The 24,341-nt window shown below is 45.7% G+C and overlaps 1 protein-coding gene across 1 annotated transcript in view; it reads left to right on the forward strand.

The window, feature by feature from the left end:
* Nucleotides 1-24,341, forward strand: part of LOC126516510 (cytochrome P450 4V2-like) — a 236,330-nt gene that overhangs the window by 94,991 nt on the left and 116,998 nt on the right. Inside the window, exon 3 of the mRNA XM_050166640.3 lies at nt 10,918-11,003. Coding sequence (XP_050022597.2) covers nt 10,918-11,003 — 86 coding nt within the window. The remainder of the gene's footprint in view (nt 1-10,917; nt 11,004-24,341) is intronic.

Raw genomic sequence — 24,341 nt, forward strand, 5'->3', positions numbered from 1 at the left:
CAGACGTCAACGTAACGCCTAAATACTTGTGTTGTTCCACATTCGCTAGTGGTTTACCATGAATAGTGTAAGCAAATTGGGACGGGTTTTGTTTACGTGTTACTGCAACGGTTACAGATTTTTTTTTTTACATTAATGGACATTTGCCATTTAGCGAACCAGTCTACTTACTTATCAAGTGATGCATTGAGTTTAGATGGTCTGTGATGCTGTGAATTTCCTGATAAATAATGCAGTCATCCGCGAAGAGCTTGATACTACAGTCAATGTTTTCTGTAATGTCAGTTATAAAGATTAGAAATAATAGTTGTCCCAGGACGGAAGCTTAAGGAACTCCTGAAGTTACAGTGACTGTTTCTGATTTAACACCTTCAAAAAGCACGAGCTGTGAGCGGTTTGTTAAAAAAAATCTTTTATCCATGAAAGAACGGATCCCTCTCCGATTACATTACTTAGTTTCGCGAATAATTTATTGTGACATACGTAATCAAAGGCCTTTGATAAATCAAGCAAAATCATGTCCATTTGGCCGCGATTATTGATGTTAGGTGCGAGGTCATGAACTACCTCGGTTAGCTGGGAAATAGCGGACAAACCGCTACGAATTCCTTGCTGATTAGGGGACAAGAAATTTAGTTTATCAAAAAGCTGGTTATGTGTTTTAGCATATTGTGTTCGAATAACTTACACGAAGTGGTAGTAAGAGATATCGGATGGCAATTTGGTACTGAAGACTTATCTACAGATTTGTGAATGGGTATTATTTTTACAATTTTCCAGTCGTCTGGTAGTTGAGAAAAAGTAACTGATTTGCGGAAAATTAGCTCCAGATACTTGTTGCACTATTCCGCATATTTTCTAAGGAACTCGTTTGGAATATCGCCTGAGCCACTGGATTTTTTAGGATCGAAGTTAAGCAGTAGGTTGAGCATTCCTGCATCTGTGACTTCAAGGCAATCGATGCTTGATGAACCAAAGGATAAAATGGGAGGCATCATACCGCTGTCTGTGGTGAAAACTGAGCGGAAAAAATTGTTGTATGCATTAGCTTTTTTCTCTTTCCTCTGGACCCACGTGCGACGCCGTGAAATTATTAGTGCCAAGGTGTTTCCAAAACCTGTTAGGATTGCTTTTAATAAAACTAGGAAGGGTGACGCTGAAGTAGTAATGTTTGGCATTTCTTGCTTTCTGTCTGAATTCTGCTTTCGCGCTGTGTAGTTTGTGCCGAATGGAAGGCTCACAGTTTTTGTTTTTCACCACCCTGCGCAGCCTTTTTATTCTCCGCTTTGCCTGAATCACTTCACATGTTATCCAAGGATTGTTCACTGTTGATTTCCTCAGTTTCGTTGGTATGAAGTTAGTAATACAGTGGATAACAGCAGATTTGAACCTGAGCCAAAGTCGATTAGTATCACTGGCTGCGTCGGAAGCTAGCTCTGAAAACAATTCAAACTGATGTGGGAGATAGGTGAGCACACTGTTATCGTCTGTCCTTTTGAAATCGATTACAGTTGATCCACGATGTTGATGTGCAAAGCTAAAGTCGAGCGGCAGCTAACAGATAGGTATGCTATGGTCAGGTATGCCTTCAACTACATGAGTTCGAACTTGGTCCATTGGAAAGTGCTGACTAATAAGTATCAAGTGAAGTAAATTTTTAGTTGCGTTATGTGTGCGCGTGGGAGATGATACGATTTGATGAAGGTTAAAGTTCAACATTAGGTCTATCAGTGCGTCCGCGGCAACCGATGTGTGGTTAAGTGTAGTCCAATCAATGTCTGGAATGTTAGCCTCCCATTAGGAGGACACGAGAGCTGCGTATGTGATATTGCATGAAGTCTTGAATTGTGGTGATGCACTCGTAACCTGATGACGGCCTTCGGTACATGCATCCAATAAATATGGGGGTGCCATCACAAAGAAGCCGGCAGAAAACGACCTCGGTGTCTGTCACAACGGGAAGGCATACATATGAAGGGCATTTTTTAATGATTAAAGCGACGCCACCACTACGGGAAGGTCGTTATTCGCGAATAATGACATAATTGGAAGGAACAAGCTCATCATCAAATATTTTGGGAGAAAGCCATGTTTCCGTAACCCTTACTATATCATGATCATGTTCCAGTAGGAGACTTTCCAGAGCTTCTATTTTGTTCAGAACGCTCCTCGCGTAAACATTTAAAATGGTTAGGGCTTTAATTTTACGTGTTGATGAGTTTGGCGAGTTTGCGAACTTAGTTGTACCTCGTCCTTTTTTTGGAGAGGGACTTTGTCGTTGTTTTCATCGTCCCAGAAGAAGGCTCGATTGTTAATGAACAGTTTATCAAATGCTAACGATACTTTATCGTTCTTCTCGCGGTTTTCTTTGGAGTTATTCCACAGCTTCCTTCTAATGTCTGATTCTGGGTGAAAAATCTTCTCCGATTGAGAAGTAGATCTTTTTCAGTTTATAGCGTTACTTTAAGTATGGCGGATTCCTGCCTGAAATCTAGCAGTTTGAAAATTACTGTCCTATTCTTGTTCCCTTCTGCTCTTCCTTGACAATGTCCGCGTTTGAACTGGATTTTAGTCGAGAGTGTCCTGAACAAGTTTTGTTCACTGTCTGTTCAATAATTTCACTCGTCTCTCCGTCAATTTCTGGCAGGCCATAAAGACTTAAATTCGACCGCCTACTCCGATTTTCTAGGTCGTCGACTTTCCTTTCCAAGCTTTCATATGCGCGCTTCATGTTGACAATTTTCTCTTGAGACAAGCCAACTCTCTCTTCGATTCTTGTTAAAAAAATATTTGGGGTTTTACGTGCCAAAACCACTTTCTGGTTATGAGGCCCGCCGTAGTGGAGGACTCCGGAAATTTCGACCACCTGGGGTTCTTTAACGTGCACCTAAATCTAAGTACACGGGTGTTTTCGCATTTCGCCCCCATCGAAATGCGGCCGCCGAGGCCGTGATTCGATCCCGCGACCTCGTGCTCAGCAGCCTAACACCATATTCGATTCTTGTTAAGGCATCTAGTTATTTATCTATGTCAGCAAGCCGCTTTTCCTTGATGAGTTTAATATCCACAGCAATTTCCTTTAACAAGCTTGCCATTTTGTCTAGGGTAGGTCCTGGATTCGTTTCGATGTCGACACACTGGAGCATTAATTTCCGCAGGAGCAGTTTGACGTTACATAGGACACCTAAGCACCGTGGACGCGGCAGCACAAGCAAGAAAGGGTTGTCCCAGCGCATACATTTGCCGTATTGTTTCCTCACCTGCACAAGGAAGACGAACGGATTGTTAGACGTCCGGCATGCCCGAAGTGCTGCCGTGCCCCAGAAGCGTCGAGTATGTTGATCGTCCTTTTGTAGGCGAGCCGTGGGATGGTGCTGGGTGCTGATCATGCGCTGACAGAACCAGGCGGGATAATGGCAAATGATGAGGCAACAGCTCCGGTAAAGTGCGGGACGGAATCACTGGCACATGGTAGAACCTCACGCGGTCAAACTGCGCAGTGGGGCTCTACCCGAACCGCAAGGTGCCTCCATTGATGGCGGGAAGCAGTCCGAGGAAAAACTGCACAAGAAAGACGAACGGATTGTTAGACGTGCGCTTGCCTGAAGTGTACAAATAACAGAAGTTTAATACAGTGTTACGGGTGAGCTCCAAGCAGAAGTACAGAAACGTTCGGCGTGCGTGCTCCTGCACGCAAGGACAGAGAAGATTTGTACGTGACGTTTTGCTGGCCCTTCTTATACTCAACACAATCCGGGCAACCACATTCTCTTTTGCTCCTTGGTAGAGGGCCTTTCAACACACTGGTCCACCCACGCAGAGGAATACATAGATAAATTCAGTGCCCTTCCACTCCATGAAGAACGATGACCAGCGAAGCTATGAATCATCATCATCATCATCATCATCAGCCTGGTTACGCCCACTGCAGGGCAAAGGCCTCTCCCATACTTCTCCAACAACCCCGGTCATGTACTAATTGTGGCCATGTCGTCCCTGCAAACTTCTTAATCTCATCCACCCACCTAACTTTCTGCCGCCCCCTGCTACGCTTCCCTTCCCTTGGAATCCAGTCCGTAACCCTTAATGACCATCGGATATCTTCCCTCCTCATTATATGTCCTGCCCATGCCCATTCTTTTTCTTGATTTCAACTAAGATGTCATTAACTCGCGTTTCTTCCCTCACCCAATATGTTCTTTTCTTTTCCCTTAACGTTACACCCATCATTCTTCTTTCCATAGCTCGTTGCGACGTCCTCAATTTAAGTAGAACCCTTTTCGTAAGCCTCCAGGTTTCTGCCGCGTATGTGAGTACTGGTAAGACACAGCTATTATACACTTTTCTCTTGCGGGATAATGGCAACCTGCTGTTCATGATCTGAGAATGCCTGCCAAACGCACCCCAGCCCATTCTTATTCTTCTGATTATTTCCATCTCATGATCCGGATCCGCCGTCACTACCTTCCCTAAGTAGATGTATTCTCTTACCACTTCCAGTGCCTCGCTACCTATTGTAAATTGCTGTTCTCTTCCGAGACTGTTAAACATTACTTTAGTTTTCTGCAGATTTATTTTTAGACCCACTCTTCTGCTTTGCCTCTCCAGGTCAGTGAGCATGCATTGCAATTGGTCCCCTGAGTTACTAAGCAAGGCAATATCATCAGCGAATCGCAAGTTACTAAGGTATTCTCCATTAATTGTTATCCCCAATTCTTCCCAATCCAGGTCTCTGAATACCTCCTGTAAACACGCTGTGAATAGCATTGGCGAGATCGTATCTCCCTGCCTGACGCCTTTCTTTATTGGGATTTTGTTGCTTTTTTTATGGAGGACTACGGTGGCTGTGGAGCCGCTATAGATATCTTTCAGTATTTTTACAGACGGCTCGTCTGCACCCTGATTCCGTAATGCTTCCATGACTGCTGAGGTTTCGACTGAATCAAACGCTTTCTCGTAATCAATGAAAGCAATATATAAGGGTTCGTTATATTCCGCACATTTCTCTATCACCTGATTCATAGTGTGAATATGGTCTATTGTTGAGTAGCCTTTACAGAAGCTATGAATGTGGGACCCTTATGGCGAACCGCACCTCCGCCGTGGGTCCGCCCGGCATTGCACTATCTTCGTGATCGCCCCACGTATGGGGAGTGCTTAAAGCCTGCTTCACCTACTCCGCGGATCGACGCGGTATTGCACAATCTTCGGCATCGGCCCACGTATGGGAATCGAGTGATTAACGGCTGATTCAACTCCACCGCGGGTCGGCCCGGCATTACACTATGTTCGGGATTGGCCCACGCATGGGGAGCGCTTAACGCCTGCTTCACCTCCACCGTGGGTCCGTCCGTGATCAGCCCACGTATGAAAAATTGTTGGCCTATGTCCATGGAAAAGAGATCCGCCTGAACCAAGTCACTAACAGCTTCGCTGTAAAAACCACTCCCTGGCATAAAGGGATTGAGCGTAGGTCGCGTAGTGTCAACACACTGGTCAAGTAACTTAGCGCAATAAAAACCGCAGACACAAGAACAGTGGACAAAGACAAGCGCTACTCACAACTGTGTAATTGAAGGAAAGAATAGTTCATACATATTTTCTTGTCACGCATGCGCCTACCCAGCCATAGGACCAGGCACATGTATATCAAAGGCGGTTGCGCAAGAAGTCAAATTCAGCATCAAGTAATGAGATGGAAGGCTCACTTATACACCCAGTTCAGTTCATCTTGATAAAGAAGGCCTCCAGTGCAAGTCCAGAAGAGGCGTTGCCGCTCCTGCCCAGAACGGTCGTCTCAGAAAATCGAGCGCCACACCCACACGCAGTAACATGAGCCACCATATGTGCGCCCTTATCCTGCTTTCCAACACTAAATTTAAAACCTAAATTGTTGCCTTCCTGTCCACAGATATTAGCCAGACGTTGCAAATCACTTTGCTTCTTAGCTAGCATCACAATGTCATCCGCATAAAATAAACCTGGGAGCTGCTGCTCAACTACTGTACCCGCCTGTTTGTATGAGAGATTAAACCCGATATTACTTCCTTCTAGTGCCCTCTCCATCCTCACCATGTACATCATAAACAGCAGCGGGGATAAAGGGCACCCCTGTCTCAGTTCCTTGTTGACAGGAACTTTCTCCTCGCTTCTCATCCCTTCCCATTCAACGCAAACGGTATTTTCTAGGTAAATCTCTCTCAAAAGCTGTAGACAATTGTCACCTAAGCCTTCCCCTTTCAGAATATCCCACAAAATTTTGCCGTCTACGTTGTCATAGGCTCCTGTAATGTCTAAAAAGTCCACATATAACGGTCTGCTTTCTACTTTTGATATTTCAATACACTGAGTAAGAACAAATAAGTTATCATCTAAACGCCTACCTATTCTGAAGCCATTCTGAAGTTCTCCCAAAATGCCATTATTCTCTGCCTAAGTTTGAAGCTTTGATTTGATTGCCTGCATTGCTAGCCTGTATATTACCGATGTAATGGTCAACGCTCTGTACGAGTGAATTCTATCTTTCGCCCCCTTGCCTTTATAAATTAAGTTCATTCTACTTTGTCGCCAACTGCCTGGTATTCGTCTATCTTTTAAAGTTTGTTCCACTGCTTTCACCAGAGCTTTCTTACTTTTTGGTCCTAGTTCATTATTCAGCCTAACGGGAACCTCGTCTAGGCCTGTGGCTGTGCGCTTCGGAATTTTCTCTTCCGCTTCCTTCCAGTTGAAATTTGTCAGCACGAGCTCCTTTTCCACTTGGATTTCTTTCATGCTCTTTTTTTTCTTCAAATACAACCTCGTCATTACCTTGGAAAGATTCGGCTGTTATTTTTCGAATGTAATTTTTTGTCGCTTCTCCTTCCAGTCTGTTTTCATCTTCGTCTAGGATATGTTGTTGTATTGTTGTTAACTTCCTGCCTAATAATTTTATGTGGTTCCAAAATATTCTAGGTGCGGCTTTCTTTTTCTCACGTGTTTCTGACAACCAACGTTCACTTTCACCTTTTAATTTTGCTTGCACCAGTATTTGAACCATAGACTTTTTCTCCCGGTATATTTCCCATTTACTGGTTACTTCGTCCTGCGGCAACTGCGCCTTCTTTGCCTTCCTGTGCTCTCGAGATGCTTTCTGTCGTTCTGCGATCGCTTCTCGTATCTCCCTGTTCCACCAGCTTTTCAGTTTCCTTGTTCCTTTCCAACGAACATGTTGTTTCTCTTTCCGTATTTCTGTCGTTATTACACTTAGGTGCTCACCATATTCCCACTCTTTACTTGGCCATTTGCCAATTTCTCCTTCGACTCTGGTCACTACATTTGCTATTTATTCAGCCTTCAGATTTGGACTGCCCATTTTGCGCTCCTTGCTCTCTTTCCCAACTACATATTCCATTTTTAAAATGATGCGTTTATGGTCACTCCCTATGCTGCTATACCCTTCCTCATCAATGACCTTTTCTCTCAACTTATCATGAATTCCTTCTGTCATCAGACAGTAATCAATGGTCGATTGCCGGTTTTTCCACTTCCCACGTGATCTGCCCTTCACACTTAGGCCCTGTATTCACGATAACAAGGTTATGTTGCTCACAAAGGTCTAGCATTGACTTCCCGTTGTTGTCGCTATAGCCATCTAAATCCTGTATGTGGGCATTCATGTCACCTAATAGGATAATTTGAGCACCATTCCCGAAACCCTTAATATCAGCGCTTATGCACTCCACTAACTCTTTATTCTTCTCTGTGCAATTATTTCCGGTCTACATATACGTAACGCCCAGCCAAGTTTTTTCCCGCTCATTGTACCTGATAAGCAAAGATGCTCTTGACATTTTGAATTTACTCTTTTCCATTTGGTTCCCTGATGGATGAGCATTCTGACTCCCCCTCCCTTTCTTTTTGACTTAGTTCTGTTGCACCCTTCCCAAACATAATTCTCAATAACTGGCGGCTCTTCTGAGTCGCTAAGGTGTGTTTCTGTAACCGCATACACGCCTATTTGTTCTATATTTAACTGCTCCTCAATCTCTGCCCACTTTTCGTTTCTTCTGCCGCCCTGCATGTTTATGTAGCCTATTGCATGTCGAGCTTTCTTTCTTGCTTTCCTTCTTTTCTTGCTATCGACGGGATGCTCTTCTGAGGTTCCCCTAGAGGACCTTCTTCATTACTATCTACTCTGGCCTCCTGAGCGCCCGCGGGCCCCCTAAAAAAGCAACAGCGCGACCACCAATTCGCCAGCCCACTTCTTGTACCAGCCTGTTATTGAAGTGGATCCCGTCTCGTTTAAAACCACCACACCTTCTCACTTCCCTGTTTACTTCGACCACCTCGAAGCCTTTCTGTCGGCTCATTTTCCATATTGCCTCATTAGCAGCCATTACGGCTCTTTGTACGTGACTGTCACATACAGGCACCTCCGGCACCGTGCACACCACGATCTGCACCTGAGGGGATAGCTCGCGCAAGTCGTCCACCCCCTTCGCCAAGCGCTGGGCTAGTCCTGTCCCTTTCCTGTTCAGGACGTCATTTAGCCCACGTGCTACTATGACAAGGTTGCGCACGTGGGCATTTTCTGCGAGCTTTTCTTTTGTTCGCTCCATGACAGAACCCAGTGTCCGCCCTGGAAATGTCCCTACCACCACTCATTTATCGCCTTTCACCCTCTCCACAATTGCTTTTGAGCAACTAGCTATGTTTGAGTCGCCGGCGATTATCATCCTTTCACTCTCTCCTACCTCTCCCTGCTTCCCTTTTTCCTTTTCCGCGTGATTCGAACTCGACGAGGTGCATTGTCCCCTGGGCTCCTGCTTTTTCCGACGGCGGCCTCGAGGTAGCTGCCGCTTTTTTCAGCTAACCCTTCATAACGCTGCCCGAATGCTACGTACCGTGGTGACACTCCGTCGCCGGTCGCGTCGGAGGTCTGCGTTCCATTGTCGCGCGCATTCTCGTTCACAATGGTGGCCCTGTTCAGCTTTTCCTCGGCTGCTTCAAGTCTCTTTTCAACTACCTTCCGTGCATGACGCTCCCTGTCCAGCTCATTCTTGAGCTCTTGCACCTGTTTGACAAGCTCTTCCTTGAAAGCCTCCACTTTCTGCAGTCTAGTATCGACATCACATTGTGTGCCGGTTGTTCGATGCCCTCTCCATTCTCGTCCGTATCCTCATCTGCCGCACACTGCCTGCTTTACCGGCTTTCTCGCCATGTATTGCACGGCTCTTTGCAAATACTATAATACTATAATAATGCTACTACTGATGTAAATACTACAATACTATACCACTATATCAATGCAGAGCACTTGCTTTTAGTAAGAACCGATACGCACAGGATCCAAATCCTCAAAATGTCGCAAAAGAACCCTCAGCACCGTTTCAAAAGCAATCATTGCCGCGGAGACCGAAGGTATGACACGCTCTCGCACGCACTCAACCACGCGGCCACGCTCTCACTTTTCTGCCAAAAACACGCACAGTAAAACCACCTAATAGCTATTAATATTGCCACCTCCAAGCTACCATTTAAGGACTACAAACACTCAACGTCCCAACCGGCTGCGCGTGTTGAAGCACGTGGCGCGACAAGACGCTCTAACAATCCTGCAAAACCAAATGTGCACGAAACACACCCGCGCACCCGAAATACGAGAGACAAAAAAAAAAGAAAAAAAGAAAAACCACGCATTGCAATTTAAAGGCAAAAAATAAACAGAAGAAAGCTCAAAGCATGCACAATAACTTATAATTTCGTTGCCGCCACGGAGCCCCGAAAAGCACGTCCATTCGACACAAAATCCGCGTCCATTCGCCAAAACTACGCTGCGAAATCCTCCGATGAAATCCGATGAAAAGTTTAAGCCAAGTGGTGGAACTCGCGCGAACTAAACTCTCGTCTCCAGAAAAGCTGGATATGGTAGGTGAAGCTTCGCGGAACTAAAGTTTTGTGATAGCTGGTGCACGGTGCCGAACAGGACGCGCGTAGACCCGTTCTACGTGCGACCAGGGAACAGCCGTTCGATGTGTTCGCAGGCGTACGTTCTGTGGAGCCTTGCGCACTCTTGCAGCGCATCCGCTAACGTTCACTTCCCTGCGTTTCTCGGGTGCACAAATGAGATACACCTGCGGCCGCTTCTTTCACGCCTGTTCAGTTTTCCTTCCTCCATGGTTGGCAAAGACAGATTCCCTTTGAAAATGTTCAAAAGTAACTACGCTGAAGCAGCTACCGCGGCCAGATATTTAACCCCGAAGGCCGACGAGCTCTCCGGCCAGATGTCTAGCCAAAAGCATTGACAATCGAACAATTAGCTCAGCGGCATAATGATGATGCATAAGCGCTCTCGCTTTCAAGTACCGAGGTGACGCGACAGTATCAAGGCGTGTTTAGTTCGATTCTATTTTCTTTAGCTGTTCATCATGGCATACGCCACTGCGAGGAACTTGAATTTTTGAGTTTGATACGCCACGTTATGGCGGAAAAACAAAATTGCACGTAGTTTCCTTAATTCCTTGGTATGGTTGTGTTCTGATGAAATTATGTATTTATTTTTTTGTGGTGCATATATGCTCTTCGTTTGCTTTGCTTTTCTTTTTTTTTGTAGTTGTGCTCATTTTTCTTGACAGGAGGTCCCGCCAAAGGTAATTAAACCTTAAGTCTGTATAGGCGCAACTATGTACTATTCCTAATATGTGCAATAAATGTAAGTCTGATGTTTGAACGTCATGTTTGAAACTGCCGTTCACGATGCCTATAGAGCCACAAGAATATTCGCAGGCACACCAAAAAACATTTTCCTCGTAACATCCACAGTGCTACAATTAAATCTGGTGTGGTAGACAAGCTGAAGCGCACTTGGAAAGACCACGCGTTTATTTAGGGCGTCTTAAATAAACAAGTTGTGATCATTTCTGCCGTTTCACCTTGCAGGCGGTTCTGAACAATCACGCCACGCAGTCCAAAGCCTCTACCTATTGGCTACTTCACTCGTGGCTGGGAACCGGACTCCTAACAAGGTATTCGTACTCTCCTTTCGCAAGTGGCTAATATGACGATGGTGAAGTGTCTCAAAACCTAATGTGCGGTTCCCCACACGCAGGGTATTTCAGAACATGCACTCTAAATACCTCGAAAATATATAAGACATCATAATAAAGGATTTCATCAGGATTGCATTTATGACACAGGTACATATTGCAATACATCTCGAGGCAGTAATTATTACGGGAAAATAGCGCGGAAAAAGCGAGACAAGAAAGAATGACAGGGCAAGTGCTGTCTCGTATTTCTCCACTGTTTTCCTGCAAGGAAGTTATACTAGCAACCCTACGTCACTCATGGGCGTATGCTAAGGTCGTGTCAGAGACAATAGGGAGTTTTGGCTTGTCCGGTACTCCGACTGACGCAGGTGGACGGGTCCTTTTACCGGAGGGGCGTAGGCGTAAACGCGAGCGGCCGGATCGGCGCTCAGCCCACTTGGTAGCGCAGAGCAGAACCAGACAAACACAGAGCTAATATTGCAGTAACCAAGCGTATTTTTTTTCTCGTTGCTGGTCCAAATTCTTGCAGAGGCGTAATTGGGTCATGATTCGCCTCTGCCGAAAATTTACATCAGCAGTCAAGTAGAATATACTTGGTTGATGCAATGTTAGCTCTATGCTTGTGTGGTTCAGCTATGCCCCACCAGGTGACAGCACCTGTTAAGCGGCTCAAGCTTACGCTTCCTGCCCATCCGCTAAGACGTCCAGACCGTCTGCGTATGCCGGAATGCCGGACAAGATAAAGCACTCTATTCACACGAAGGAAAAATGCCTCACTTCGCAACGGGAACTGCGCCTCACATGACCACAATATCACGCACTTTTAGTGCCAAGGCGCTGATGTCGAAATCTTCTGGGGATGGGAGACGTTTTGCTACACCGGTACGAAACATCCCAAGGCTCTAGGTGCAGGAGACAGCGGGGATCACCGGGGGGGGGGGGGGGGGGGGGGGAGAGATCTTGCCGACTGGTCTAACATGACATCAGCCTCACAGGTAGTATAGAGGTGGCATCGACATCGCCGCTGCCTTAGCGGTCTTGTTCACTTCGCATCCATGGTTTTTAGTGCACGAAAATGTCAAGCTCAGCGATGAAGCAACTGCTTTTCATATCACCCACGACACTGGAAAAGCACGCCCATGCCCCCGCTTGTGCTCGTTGTGGGGAGCGTAAGTCGTTAAAACTGTCTGCCAACATTGAGATCCCGCACAGTCCGCGTGAGCGGGGAAGCAGCGCAAAGCCGCGTGATGGCCCATGATGTCATAATGGCTCCCTCATGTGAAGAGCGTTGATACACTCTCAAGCAGTTCAGTTTGTTTTCTTGGTGAAATTCACTGTACTTAGTTATCCATTAGAACCACCAAAATTTTTGTGTTTGAAAACGGATATGACCTACTTGAAAGACTGTTGCGAAGTTTTGCATTTGTATCGATCGTGTGGCTGTTTTGGTTAAAAACGTAAGTACTCGAAGTTGCATATTTATTTGTTTAAATACTATGTCGGATTGTTTTGGAATGTACGTATTTGTGATAAAGACAAGTGCGATAAAATTCTTTATTCGTCACTTCATCACTATCTTAATAAATTTCAAATGAATTATCGAAGCATCCTGTATATCAACCAATGACGCGTATTTACGTTTTGGTCACACCAACGTCGAATAAACGTTGATGCGACCTATTCGTAACATGAAGTCGATCTTTTGCGGACGCAACACATTCATATCGAAACTTCTCACTGCATACATCTCAAATAGCACACATTAACCAACACTTGCAAAGTGCCTTCAATGCATTATAGCAACTCAACCTGATTACTATTGCAAGAAACGCTTACTTCGGCGTGGATACCAAGTCGCCAAGTTATTGGTGCATTGAAAACAGAAGCAGGCTGGTAGTTCAGAAGGGAGCGATGTGGTGAAAGGGCCTAGGGTTCCCATCTTCCGGATACACTCGGATAAGCAACCATGCTCAACATAAACCCGACAAGAAGGGAAAAAATTAGCATCCACCCAAATTGTAGCCCGAAGCTACAAAGGAAACCCATATGGCTTTCTCAGAAAGAAAGCCTCACAGTTGAAAAATTCGTCCTGGTCCAGGACAAATTTTTCTTCAACTGCGAGGATTTCTTTCTGAGAGACCCGTATGGATTTGCTTTGTAGCTTTGTGCTACAATTCCGGTGGACGCTAATTTTCCCTTTCAGGTACTTTCCTCCACCTTGCGGGCGTCCGCAGAACTGATTTGCCATATACCCAACATCTTTCTAAACCGGAGCAATCGCTTAGCTGTGGTTCGAGAGAGTTATCATGTATCCTGCGCCACCACCACAAAATTATGCGGAGGTCAAGCTCAAGGGGCAGCCAGACGGCGAGTTTTATTGCGATAGCAATCATACAGACACTCCGGGCGCATATCTGCCGTCGGCGTCGCTGTCGTCGCGGGCGACGCCGTGAGGTTCCGTATAAGTTCAAGGGTGATAAAATCTGCAAGCAAACGCAGCCATCAAAAGTTCCAACTTCTCAATATACTGTCGGGCACCACACCGCCAAACAGTAATTACTACGTCTAAAGCAATGTGCACCTTTGAGGTAACTAACCTGTATTAACAGCCAGCTTGAGTTTGGCATCTTCGGTGCGATGTCGTGCCCAAAGTGGGAGCCAGCCAGCTGTCCTTAATATCCTGCGTCGGCCGACATGAACGGACTTGATGTTATCCCAGGTTGCTAGGTGGACTAGTTGGGTTAAATTGCAACTGGAGGGTGATGATCTGGAGTGCGCAATCATCGATGTGATTCGGCAGGCGACAACAGCAGGTCCGCAGGCGGTTGTCGATCCGGGCCAATACGCACGGACGATAGCATCAGCGTTAACGTAGCTGTAAAAACAGCCAGCGTGAGTTCGCCATCTTAGGTGCGATGTCGTGCCCGAAGTGGGAGCTAGCCAGCTGTTCTTTATATCCTGCGTCGGTCGACATTATAGTGTACTAGATTAGGGGTAGGTGGGCCGTGGAAAGGCTCCGCGGTGAAGCAGTTTTCCCAGAAACGTACAGGTGGCGCTGCTACACCTTTCACCTGGGCCCTTCATGCACGCATACGCGTCAGATGTCTCCTTGCCCGGCTGGAAAAACGCGTTTCAATTCGCTCCACCGCGTTCTCTTATATACAGAAGAGAGATAAAGAGGGGAAAGAAACCGAGTTACTTCGTTTTCTTTTCTTGTTCTTTTTTTCTTGCGAGGACAAAAGCTCAAAAACTTTGGTACTTGCGAGTCCAAGCACGTGCCGGTGGCGCGACTGGCTTATCGGAACCTGAACTGGGAAGAAAACATTCAGCGTACACACAGGCCTAGTTCTACAGAGAGCGCTTTATTTACACACAAAGAAACGGGCTCCAATCCATGCTGTAAAAGTGGTTGGACAGCGAAGCTGTAAACGACAACTATGACGATTACCCTTTGCTACGTAGTTTGAAATTATTCACGTGGCGACATTCATGCGCACTTAATTATTACGTTTCGACGGCCTGCGACTTTGCTTGCGTCGCTACTTCTTGCACCTGCAAGGGGTGAGCCAGAGATAAGAGAAATTCGCCGCGCCTCGTACGCATGCTGCTCTTCAGGAGTCTTCGTTATACGTGCTTGTCGCAACACAAATCATTTACTAGACGGATTCCCCTTGCACGTACGAAAACGTAGTTACATCACTCCCTGCTTCGTTTGCAACCATGGAGGAAGGAAACTGAGGAGAGGCCCTACCCCCTCCGCGAGCGCGTGCGTCTATTTGTCGTACAAAAATCCCTCACGTGACCTGATCCTAGGTGCCTAGGGACAGCATCGTTTAGGGATTTTTGAGAAGGCGCGATGCTGGCGCCGAGCGACGCCGTGGCGTTTTCGTCCTCGGCGTGATGGTTCTCTGGGCCGCGCGTTGTTCAACATTGCTCATGTAATCGTGCGTGCGTTGCTTGTGTTTTGGTTGTAGGTACTGTGTTACTTGGTGGAAAGCCGTAAGTAGTGGCGGTGCGGCAATGCGGCTTTGGCCTCGATGAGCTCTGGCACTACAGAATCTGCGTTGTGTGACCCGTGCTTTCTTGAGAACCCGGCGGTGGTGACGATTGAAATATCGAAGTGGCCTAGCGCCTCGGCGGCGAAGTTCTGCGAACCGCGATGTGGCGTCGCCGTGTCCGACTTTGCTTAACGGACATCGAGGGATGTGCTGCTCGCTGCAAGTCATGTAAATGCAACTGCGTCGACCGCCCACTGTTCAGCGCTGAATGTGTGTTTGGTGTGCTGTGCTTGAAACGAGTGGTGCAGCCGTGCAGCGGGGGTGGCGGAGGAGCAGAGTGGCTTAGGGGCTCCGTTTGCGCTTTCACAGATCTGTGCTCCCGTCTTGGTCTCATTAGTGGCTGTCGCGGGATTGTGGTGTGCTAGCTCCTTGCCTAGTATGAAGTTTACGACACTAACACACAGCATGTTCACGTTTTTCCGCGCTATATGTCATTTCCATGACGACCGAGTTGAAAACGAGACATATAATGTTCTTTGCGTTTGTGTGTTGTAAATTACTTTCTATTGTGGAAGTTCTGGGAGTCTTATTACGCAAGGAGTGCGAACGTAAACATAAACACATATGTGTGTAAAATTTTGAATTACCCATAATACCCTTTACGACTGATAAGTGGGCTACACGGCCTGTGTGAATCAGCTACCGTATGTTGCGACGCTCTTTCGTGTGGCAGAATAATGCATGGTGCGCGTTTATTTCTGTACTGTTGTAAACACCATTTGTTTATTCACTCGATACAAATGTACGGCTTCTTCGCCGCAGTACAGCTTAGTTACGCGGTGAAGCATACTAGAAGTAGGAGGGGGCCGCTATCAGCCAGCATAGTATGTCCACTTAGGTGACACGAGAGGCGGCGGGTGCGCGAGTGTATAATTTAAGAACTCTTATTATGTCCAGTGACAGTGGAGATCATTAACTGTAGCACCAAAGTAGTGCACCACTACCAGAACAAAGGCATGTAGTATGCCCATCTCAATTCTTGTGCTTATGCCAGTCTTATTTTTTACAGCAATAGCTGCTATGGGCTAACTCCCCTGGTTGTTCTGATGTCTACTGGTGTTGTCGCTGGAATTCCCGAATTTCTTGCTAGAATATTTCAAATAAAGTTCTCATTGTGCTGCGAGGATTCAAACATACGATCAAAAGAGTGGCAGCCCACAATTCTACATTTCAGCCACTCTGCTGAAGGTACAGTCGTGGTGAATACTGATCCCGGAGAGCGTGATCTAGTCAACAGGTGCCTAGATTGGCTAACACCTGCTCAATGTCTGCATACTGTATATAGTGCTGGCATCCACACCTTCAAGTTCTTACACATCACCTTCCCACTTGTGAAGGTAGTCCTATGTTAAGTTTTCTTCTTCCATGTGATGACAATGATTGGGTGCATCTGCTTCATTAATCTTCTTCTAGTGCTTGGCTTCTCAGATTTACTGGATGGAGCTGTTGATGTCTTGTTTTCCTCAAGCAAAGCGCGAGACATAGCAATGCATAGCCCAAATATAGATTTGAGAAAACCAAAACGAATTCAGCAGTAAGAAGCTAAAGGGTTGTTTTGGTGTAGATCTGTGGCTAAGTCCGGATATGAAAGAGGAGGAAGAAAAGCCGAGTCTTTCCACTTCAACACTGAGGCACAACTCCCACAAATAAATAGGACTCTTACTTATTTTACTTTTTTAAGGAGATTACCGACTTGCATTGGCAAGTGTTCACTTCAGCAAACACTGCATGAAGTAAGCTTCCTGTGCATATTTCACCAGCTACTGCATCATTGTTTCACATTATGAGTGAAACTGCAATTTTTTTTATGCCACAACTTGCCCAATTTTGTGTTTTGCAGTGGGATGTTAGCAGTGCTAATAAGGCACCTCAATACTCCATGAATAGTAATACAGAGAAAAAAAAAGTAACAAAGCAGTGGCTTTTTGTGCGTAGACTATGCATACACCTGGTGCTCTTATGGTCATTTTTTCCCTATCCGCTCAGCCATTCTAAACAAGAAAAGTTTATACACAGACCACAACCAAACCACAGGTATCGTTGGTAAGCAAAGTATATTTATTCGGTGACATTTTCTGCAGCCCCGCTATTGAGCTTTCCTTCCTTCCTTTTCAGCTGTGCAGGTTCATTAAGTGATGATACAGTTTGACAATTTTAATCATTGAAAGACTTAGCGAAACCTTTTTCAGGTTTTTTTTTTTGTTTTCAGACTGCACATTGCATTTTAAGGCGTGTTTTCTGTGTTTGTTACTTTTTCTTAGTGGGTAGGGCAAGTCAACATTTTTTACACCATTTCAAGTATGTGATGCCATAGACTGTTCTTAGATGAAGTCTTCCCTTTCATTCTGTACAATATGATGTCGTTTTTTTTGTGTGTCCAAGGCCGTTTGACAGCGTGATTGTAGCATTCTGCTAAGTTTTGCCTCTGTCACCCAAGCTTGAAAGATTGCTACCCACTGGTGGTGGCATGACACATGTCATGTTTCTTTTTCAATAAAAGGAAGTCTGTCACTTATCCTGTGCACTGGTTGCCTTTTGTCTCTTTGAATTGCAATTTGTTGCCTATATTTGCTCTTTTGTTGCATTTCAGATTAGGAATGGCCATCATAATTGACATTTAATATATTTATATTTTTTATATATTGATTGATTGATATATTGATTTAATATTTGATATTGCACACAATGTGGATGATATGTAATTGCAATATATGGCCGCCATAAATATAATAGAAGTTAATATTTCAAGAATAGTGCCTTTGCATGGTGGTGCAGCCATGAATTGTGGCTATAAGGTACCAGCGCTGCAGATAGCACTACTTGTGCAGAATATAGTGCAGCTCTACTACTTTCAAACATCATTGTTTTTATCTGCATTTGTATAGCTCCAGTTTCTGTGAACAACACACATCTGGTGGAAGGGTGGCTTGCACCTGCAGTTGGGTCCAATGAATAGCCAAATTTCTGCCCGTTTTCATGTTATTAGCATATTAGTAAAGGCAGTCATTTTTATAGTAGCCTGTTTTTCCAGTGTAGAAGCCGCTGCAGGGTGTCAGGATCTCGTACACATCTTCAGCTTTGCAGGGGACACAGCATTTGGCACATAGTTTGTCACAGGCCATGTATTCGGGGCAAGTTGAGTTCACTCACTAGCAAAGGGAGAACCAAGCTTGTCGGATATGAAGTAAACCGCCTGTATACTCAGTGGCCTTCATTTCGTGTGACATATGTGGTTATAGCGAACCTTGTTTTAAGCACTTCTTGTCCAGCAGCGGTCGTTTGCTTTTGAAACACCCAGGATAGCTTTCAGCAAGCTGGACAGGAATAACACTGAAAAACCAGCAGATGTTAATTGTCGCACTTATCATGCGAAGCTTCATGCAGTATGATGAGGGCGTAAATAAATGAGGGTGTTCCTCAAGGCCTTGTAGCACATGTTACGAGTTTGGAGCAACATGATGTATAGCACTTTTTTGATCGCATGCTATGGGTTTAAGAGGTGTGGCCATGGTTGAAGTGCAGTGCAAGGTCAAGAAAACAGATATCTATGAGCAGCACCCTGGTAAGGAGACTCTGGGAAAACTAGTGGGAAGCCTGTTGAACATCTGGTTGACCCACTTGCTGGCTCCATCAGCCAAAGCATGATAAAGAGAAGGAAGTCATCAACACATCAGAAGGTTTTTACATATAAACACTGTGCTAAGGTCATAACATGCCAACAAGTCTTAGTGCGCAGGCTATGCACGACCAACTACATATGCCTTCTGTTCGGACATTGCTCATTGTAACTAACAAGGATGGAGTGGACAAAAAAAACAGCAGCTCCATTAATTTAGTTTCACTGGTATCGACAGTGTTTTGTAAGCGTACATTGCCATACTCCCCAATGCCTTCTTGGGTGACATCAGCAAAGACCAGCTTGAGGCAAGGGGTAATAGACGTCCTTACAAGCTAAAAATGCATGAATGCATGGAGAGCACATTGTGTCCAAAAAGTAGGCACTTCACAGGGGCACTGGAGAAGGAACAGGTTATTAACAGTGGGCAAAGACAAGCTACTAAACACCCAACACTGTTGCCATGTAACGACCTCTGAAACAATCCCTCTTAAAGAGGAAATAATCCTTGTGTATCCATAAAGAGGGCAGATGGGCAAAGCCCCTTCAGTAGTGCTGCCAGCATCAAAAGCCTATTTTGCACATCCTGAATGCTTCCTTCTTAAGACTTTGCTGGGTGCAAGCATTCTACTGTCCAAAAGCTGTCATTGAGAGCAGTGTTGGTTTGGTGGCAATAAAGTTCAGAAGCAATTGCAACAAACCTCCCTTCCTAGTTGGCCTGGATGCTCAAGGTGCTTATGAAGCAGCACCATGAGGGAAGCAAGGTGAATGGATGCCTCCAAGCCCTTGTTCGTTTATCACATTGTTCTGTTGGTAACAACCATGAGACTTGAAACCAACAAGCTCAAGCTCAGCACTCGCATGGTTACTGCGGAGGATTCATAAAAAGCACAAAAACAGAAAACTCAAGGGAAAGGATAAAGCACCATTTAACACTTAGTATTGCTACAGCCCACCTTTTTTTTTCCCAGCCCAGCCTTTTATTTTTTCTGGTCGTGTTACATCCTTTTACTATATATAGGCATGAACTTAGGTGATGTTCCCAATCAGTGTCCAATATTTATATACACTATGTGCTGGTTCAATGATGTTCGAAACACTGCAATGGAAGCTTCAAGTAGAAAAGGTGCCTGGAAGAAAAAAAAAAGCTATGCTGCAACCATCTTGGCAACATCTTATCCCCTTAATAAAAATTGTGCTTTCATATCAACTTGAGCCCTCCAGTTTAGAGTAAAGTACCAGTGCACTTATGAACAATGAATCAATTCTCAAAAGCAGGGGCAAGAATCCGCATTGTGCTCCTGCATTGAAGGTGAATAACACGTACCATAATGGCGAATGTGCTTTAGTAAGCTTCATTGCAATATTAATTTGTAATGTACAAAGAATTGTCAATGAAGCTTACCACGAGCACAGATGCACTTGCAAATTATGTCACAATCGAAAGTAATGAGCACAGTGTAAACCTATGTGCCCTTTCCACTCTTAGTATGCTTTACTGCACGATGCTTATTTACACCCCTGTATTGCGGTGTAGCAAGCTACAAAAGAAACTTTGCATAATTAGGCTTTTTACGATTATCTTTCTCGCAATACACTATTATTTCGCGGTGAAGCCTAAGCAATGTACTGCGGTGAAGCATACTAAAAGTGAAAAGGGGCCACTGTAACTGGACATAATAAGAGTTCTTTAATCATACACTCGCGAACCCGCCGCCTCTCAGGTCGCCTAAGTGGACATACTATGCTGGCTGATAGTGGCCCCCTCCCACTTTTAGTATGCTTCACCGCGTAACTAAAACGTACTGCGGCGAAGAAGCCGTACATTTGTATTGAGTGAATAAACAAATGGTTTTTACAACAGCACAGAAATAAACGCGCACCATGCATCAGTCTACCACACGGAAGAGCGTCGCAACATACGGTAGCTGATTCACACAGGCCGTGTAGCCCACTATCAGTCGTAAAGGGTATTATGGGTAATTCAAAATTTTACACACGTATGTGTTTATGTTTACGTTCGCACTCCTTGCGTAATAAGACTCCCAGAACTTCCACAATAGAAAGTAATTTACAACACACAAACGCAAAGAACACTATATGTCTCGTTTTCAACTCGGTCATCATGCAAATGACATATAGCGCGGAAAAACGTGAACGTGCTGTGTGTTAGCGTCGTAAACTTCATACTAGGCAAGGAGCTAGCACACCACAATCCCGCGACAGCCGCTAATGAGACCAAGACGGGAGCACATGTCTGTGAACGCGCAAACCCTAAGCCACACACATCGCAAACCCAAATACACATTCAGCGCTGAACAGTGGGCGGTCGACGCAGTTGCATTTACATGACTTGCAGCGAGCAGCACATGCCTCGATGTCCGTTAAGCAAAGTCGGACACGGCGACGCCACTTCGCGGTTCGCAGAACTTCGCTGCCGAGGCGCTAGGCCACTTCGATATTTCAATTGTCACCACCGCCGGGTTCTCAAGAAAGCACGGGTCACACAACGCAGATTCTGTAGTGCCAGAGCTCATCGAGGCCAAAGCCGCATTGCCGCACCGCCACTACTCACGGCTTTCCGCCAAGTAACACAGAACCTACAACCAACACACAAGCAACGCACGCACGATTACATGAGCAATGTTGAACAACGCGCGGTCCAGAGAACCATCACGCCGAGGACGAAAACGCCACGGCGTCGCTCGGCGCCAGCATCGCGCCTTCTCAAAAATCCCTAAACGATGCTGTCCCTAGGCACCTAGGATCAGGTCACGTGAGGGATTTTTGTACGACAAATAGACGCACGCCCGCGCGCTAGGAGAAAAGTGTGGAGGAAATGACGTAGAAGTTTCTCCTTTGTTTTGCTGTTTTTTTTATTTATTTGTTACAGCGGCCACGCCTTTCGGGCCACAACGGCGGCTTTGTTATTGTTCTGTGCGCTCACGCGTGTTGCTCCGTAGGTTTCGTACCGTGGCAAAGGCGCCGTGCGGGCCGGTTTGCGTTTGTCTCCGTGTTTTGTTGCGCTGCGTTATCTGGACCGTGCTCTCCCGGATGTTGCTGTGGCCATGTGGGACAGGAAGAACTAAAGTTCGTAAAATGAACGCGCATGCAGTGCTGTACGCAATGTACCGCGCCACGGCAATGGCTACGGACGAAGTAATATCCGCGGGAAATTTTGCCATCTTTGGCGGGATCATGCTAACGTGCTAACGATTGTTTAGTATTGCTGCGGAGCGCGCGGGTCCAAGCAGCACGGTTGCGCGCAGCGCGGCGTGGTTTCGCGAGAAATGTAAACAAGAGAGGAGAGCTGGCCCGATAGGCGGAGCAACGCCATGAGCAACGCCAACTTCCGGCTTCACTTTAGCTTCACAAAAAGTGACGTCAGGGCCTCTCCTGACTTTCTTTCCTCCGTGTTTGCAACAGACAAGCTGTCGTCGCCGCGGCAGCTAGCCCGACGATAATCTTTACCGGGAAACGTATGCGGGGAGCGCTACGTGCTTCGCATTGCATGTAGGCGTAGTAGTGTCTTATCACCAATTATGCACGTGGTTCGGATGCTTGTCTTAAGCTTGTTCTTCATTAAAACGTACGCTAATCTGTAGGTTGTATGCGTGATTTTAGAGAACGTATGCACGGTTCGGTTCACTTTGGTGAGTGCTTGTAGCCTCTGCCTGGAGGTACGAGCCATAGATGATGATAGTTTTCTGTCGACTTTAAGCCACAAAGAAATCCCGAGATGCTAGCGATAGACAGTTTCGCTGAAAAACAGGACGAAAAGAGTCATGCAGAACCTGTTTCGCTTCTTCCATGATGTACGAGAGTGGTTCCTACATTAACGTACGGCAAACAGACGTCCGGCAGACAACGCCGCCTTGTGTACTTCCGGAGTCCATGAAGACAGTCTTTTCGATCATGACAGCGTGAGACTGGCTGTTAAAAGAGGCGTGAACATAAGCAGCGCCACCATAGTTGATGAAATTTGTGATCAGCCCACTGCTCTGTCGATTGATACACATTCCATAAGTCAAACGGCATTTACTGCACATACATTGCCAGCTCATCCGTTTGAAGCTCATCAACTTGCAAGCAAGGTTTCTTAGACGAGCCACACACTGTAGGTTCTGTGCACACCTTCTTATTTGGAGGTCTTTCGCGTACTGGCACCTTCTACAGGTACTTGGGAACATTCCGCAGAATGGTCGGTACTGCGTCCGATCAAAGCGAGGGCTGTCCACGTGGTATGCGCACTGCCTTTCCATTAATTACGTGAACATAGTCTCGAAATACGTACTTTTCTGCGAACTGTAACTCATACACAGCTCCAGGGACTTATCAGCACGGTGAATGTTCCGATTCCAAACACAGCGCCTTTCGCCGTCCTCGGGGATAACAAACAACTTCGGCGCGTTCTTCACGCCGCTATACCCACTTCTGCAACCGGGAGTGAAGCAGTAGTTCTTCCGACGAGGCTTCGTCATGTCCCCTCATCGGTCGGAGAAAAAACTGCACACGAAATAACAAATGCGCGCAGAAAACACAGAACAGCACAAGTGGCACGGTGGGTCCAGGGGGAATGTCCCAAAGCGCCGGCTCGCGGCTGCAAAGATTTTTCGGGTTTTCTGCTTCCCGCGCGCGCATTGCCCGCGCCTCCCACTCGGCTGCCCTCGGCCCATTACCCATACTCTAGTACATTATACCGCCATGAACGAACTTGATGCAATCCCAGGTTGCCTAGTCGACCCGTTCGGTTCATCTCGAACTGGCAGAGGGGGGGGGGGGGGGGGGTTATGGGCTGGTGTGCGGAATTGTCGATGCGGGATGGCAGGCGGCAACAGCAGTTTGAAAGTTTGAAAGTTTATTTAACATAATGAACGTTTACAATTGCAAAGTACACTCTTTTGGGACCCAACAAATTTGTTAAAGGGTCCCTACCGATTATTATCAGGGAAAAAACACTTCTATGGCAGCTGTGTTATTTTTACTGCAAAATCACACAAAACCTAATCAGTTGAATAAGTAAAACAAGAAAATACAGTAGTAGGAAACATTTCACAAATGAGATACATTTTTCTAACAATTTTTTTTTGTTACGTCATCGAAAACATCGGCACAGGAAAAAAAAAAAAAGAAAAGTGAGGGCATGTGTAAGCATGCGCAGTGTTACGCATTGTTAATAAGTGAGAGTTTTAATCGTTTAAGAAATGTATGCAATGTTCTTAGAGTGGTTAGGTCACTATCAAACTTATTCCAAACTGAGGTACCTGTAAACTGTAGTGTAAAGCGACCGTAATTAGTATTTACCTTAGGCAATAAAAAACGACAGCGAGATGTGTTTCCAACATTGCGAAGTGAGGGATGGAGCGAGTCTGTTGTCAAGGCCAGTTTTTCATGAACTATTTGATGCATGACGGAGGCGATGTTGTATGTTGTCAAATCGTAAATGTTGAGAATGTTAAGGGTTTTAAATAAATCTTCACTCTTAATATGCATACTGTTGGGTGCTATAATGTGAAGAGCTCTTTTTTGAAGTGTAAACACTGGTGACAGATGAGTTTTGTATGTGCAACCCCAGCTCGCTAAGCAGTCATTAATGTGAGAGTGAACAAATGCGTAGTAAAGATTTATAAGTATCTGGGG

The sequence above is a fragment of the Dermacentor andersoni genome, chromosome 1 (genome assembly GCF_023375885.2).
Source record: "Dermacentor andersoni chromosome 1, qqDerAnde1_hic_scaffold, whole genome shotgun sequence".
Lineage (NCBI taxonomy): Eukaryota > Metazoa > Arthropoda > Arachnida > Ixodida > Ixodidae > Dermacentor > Dermacentor andersoni.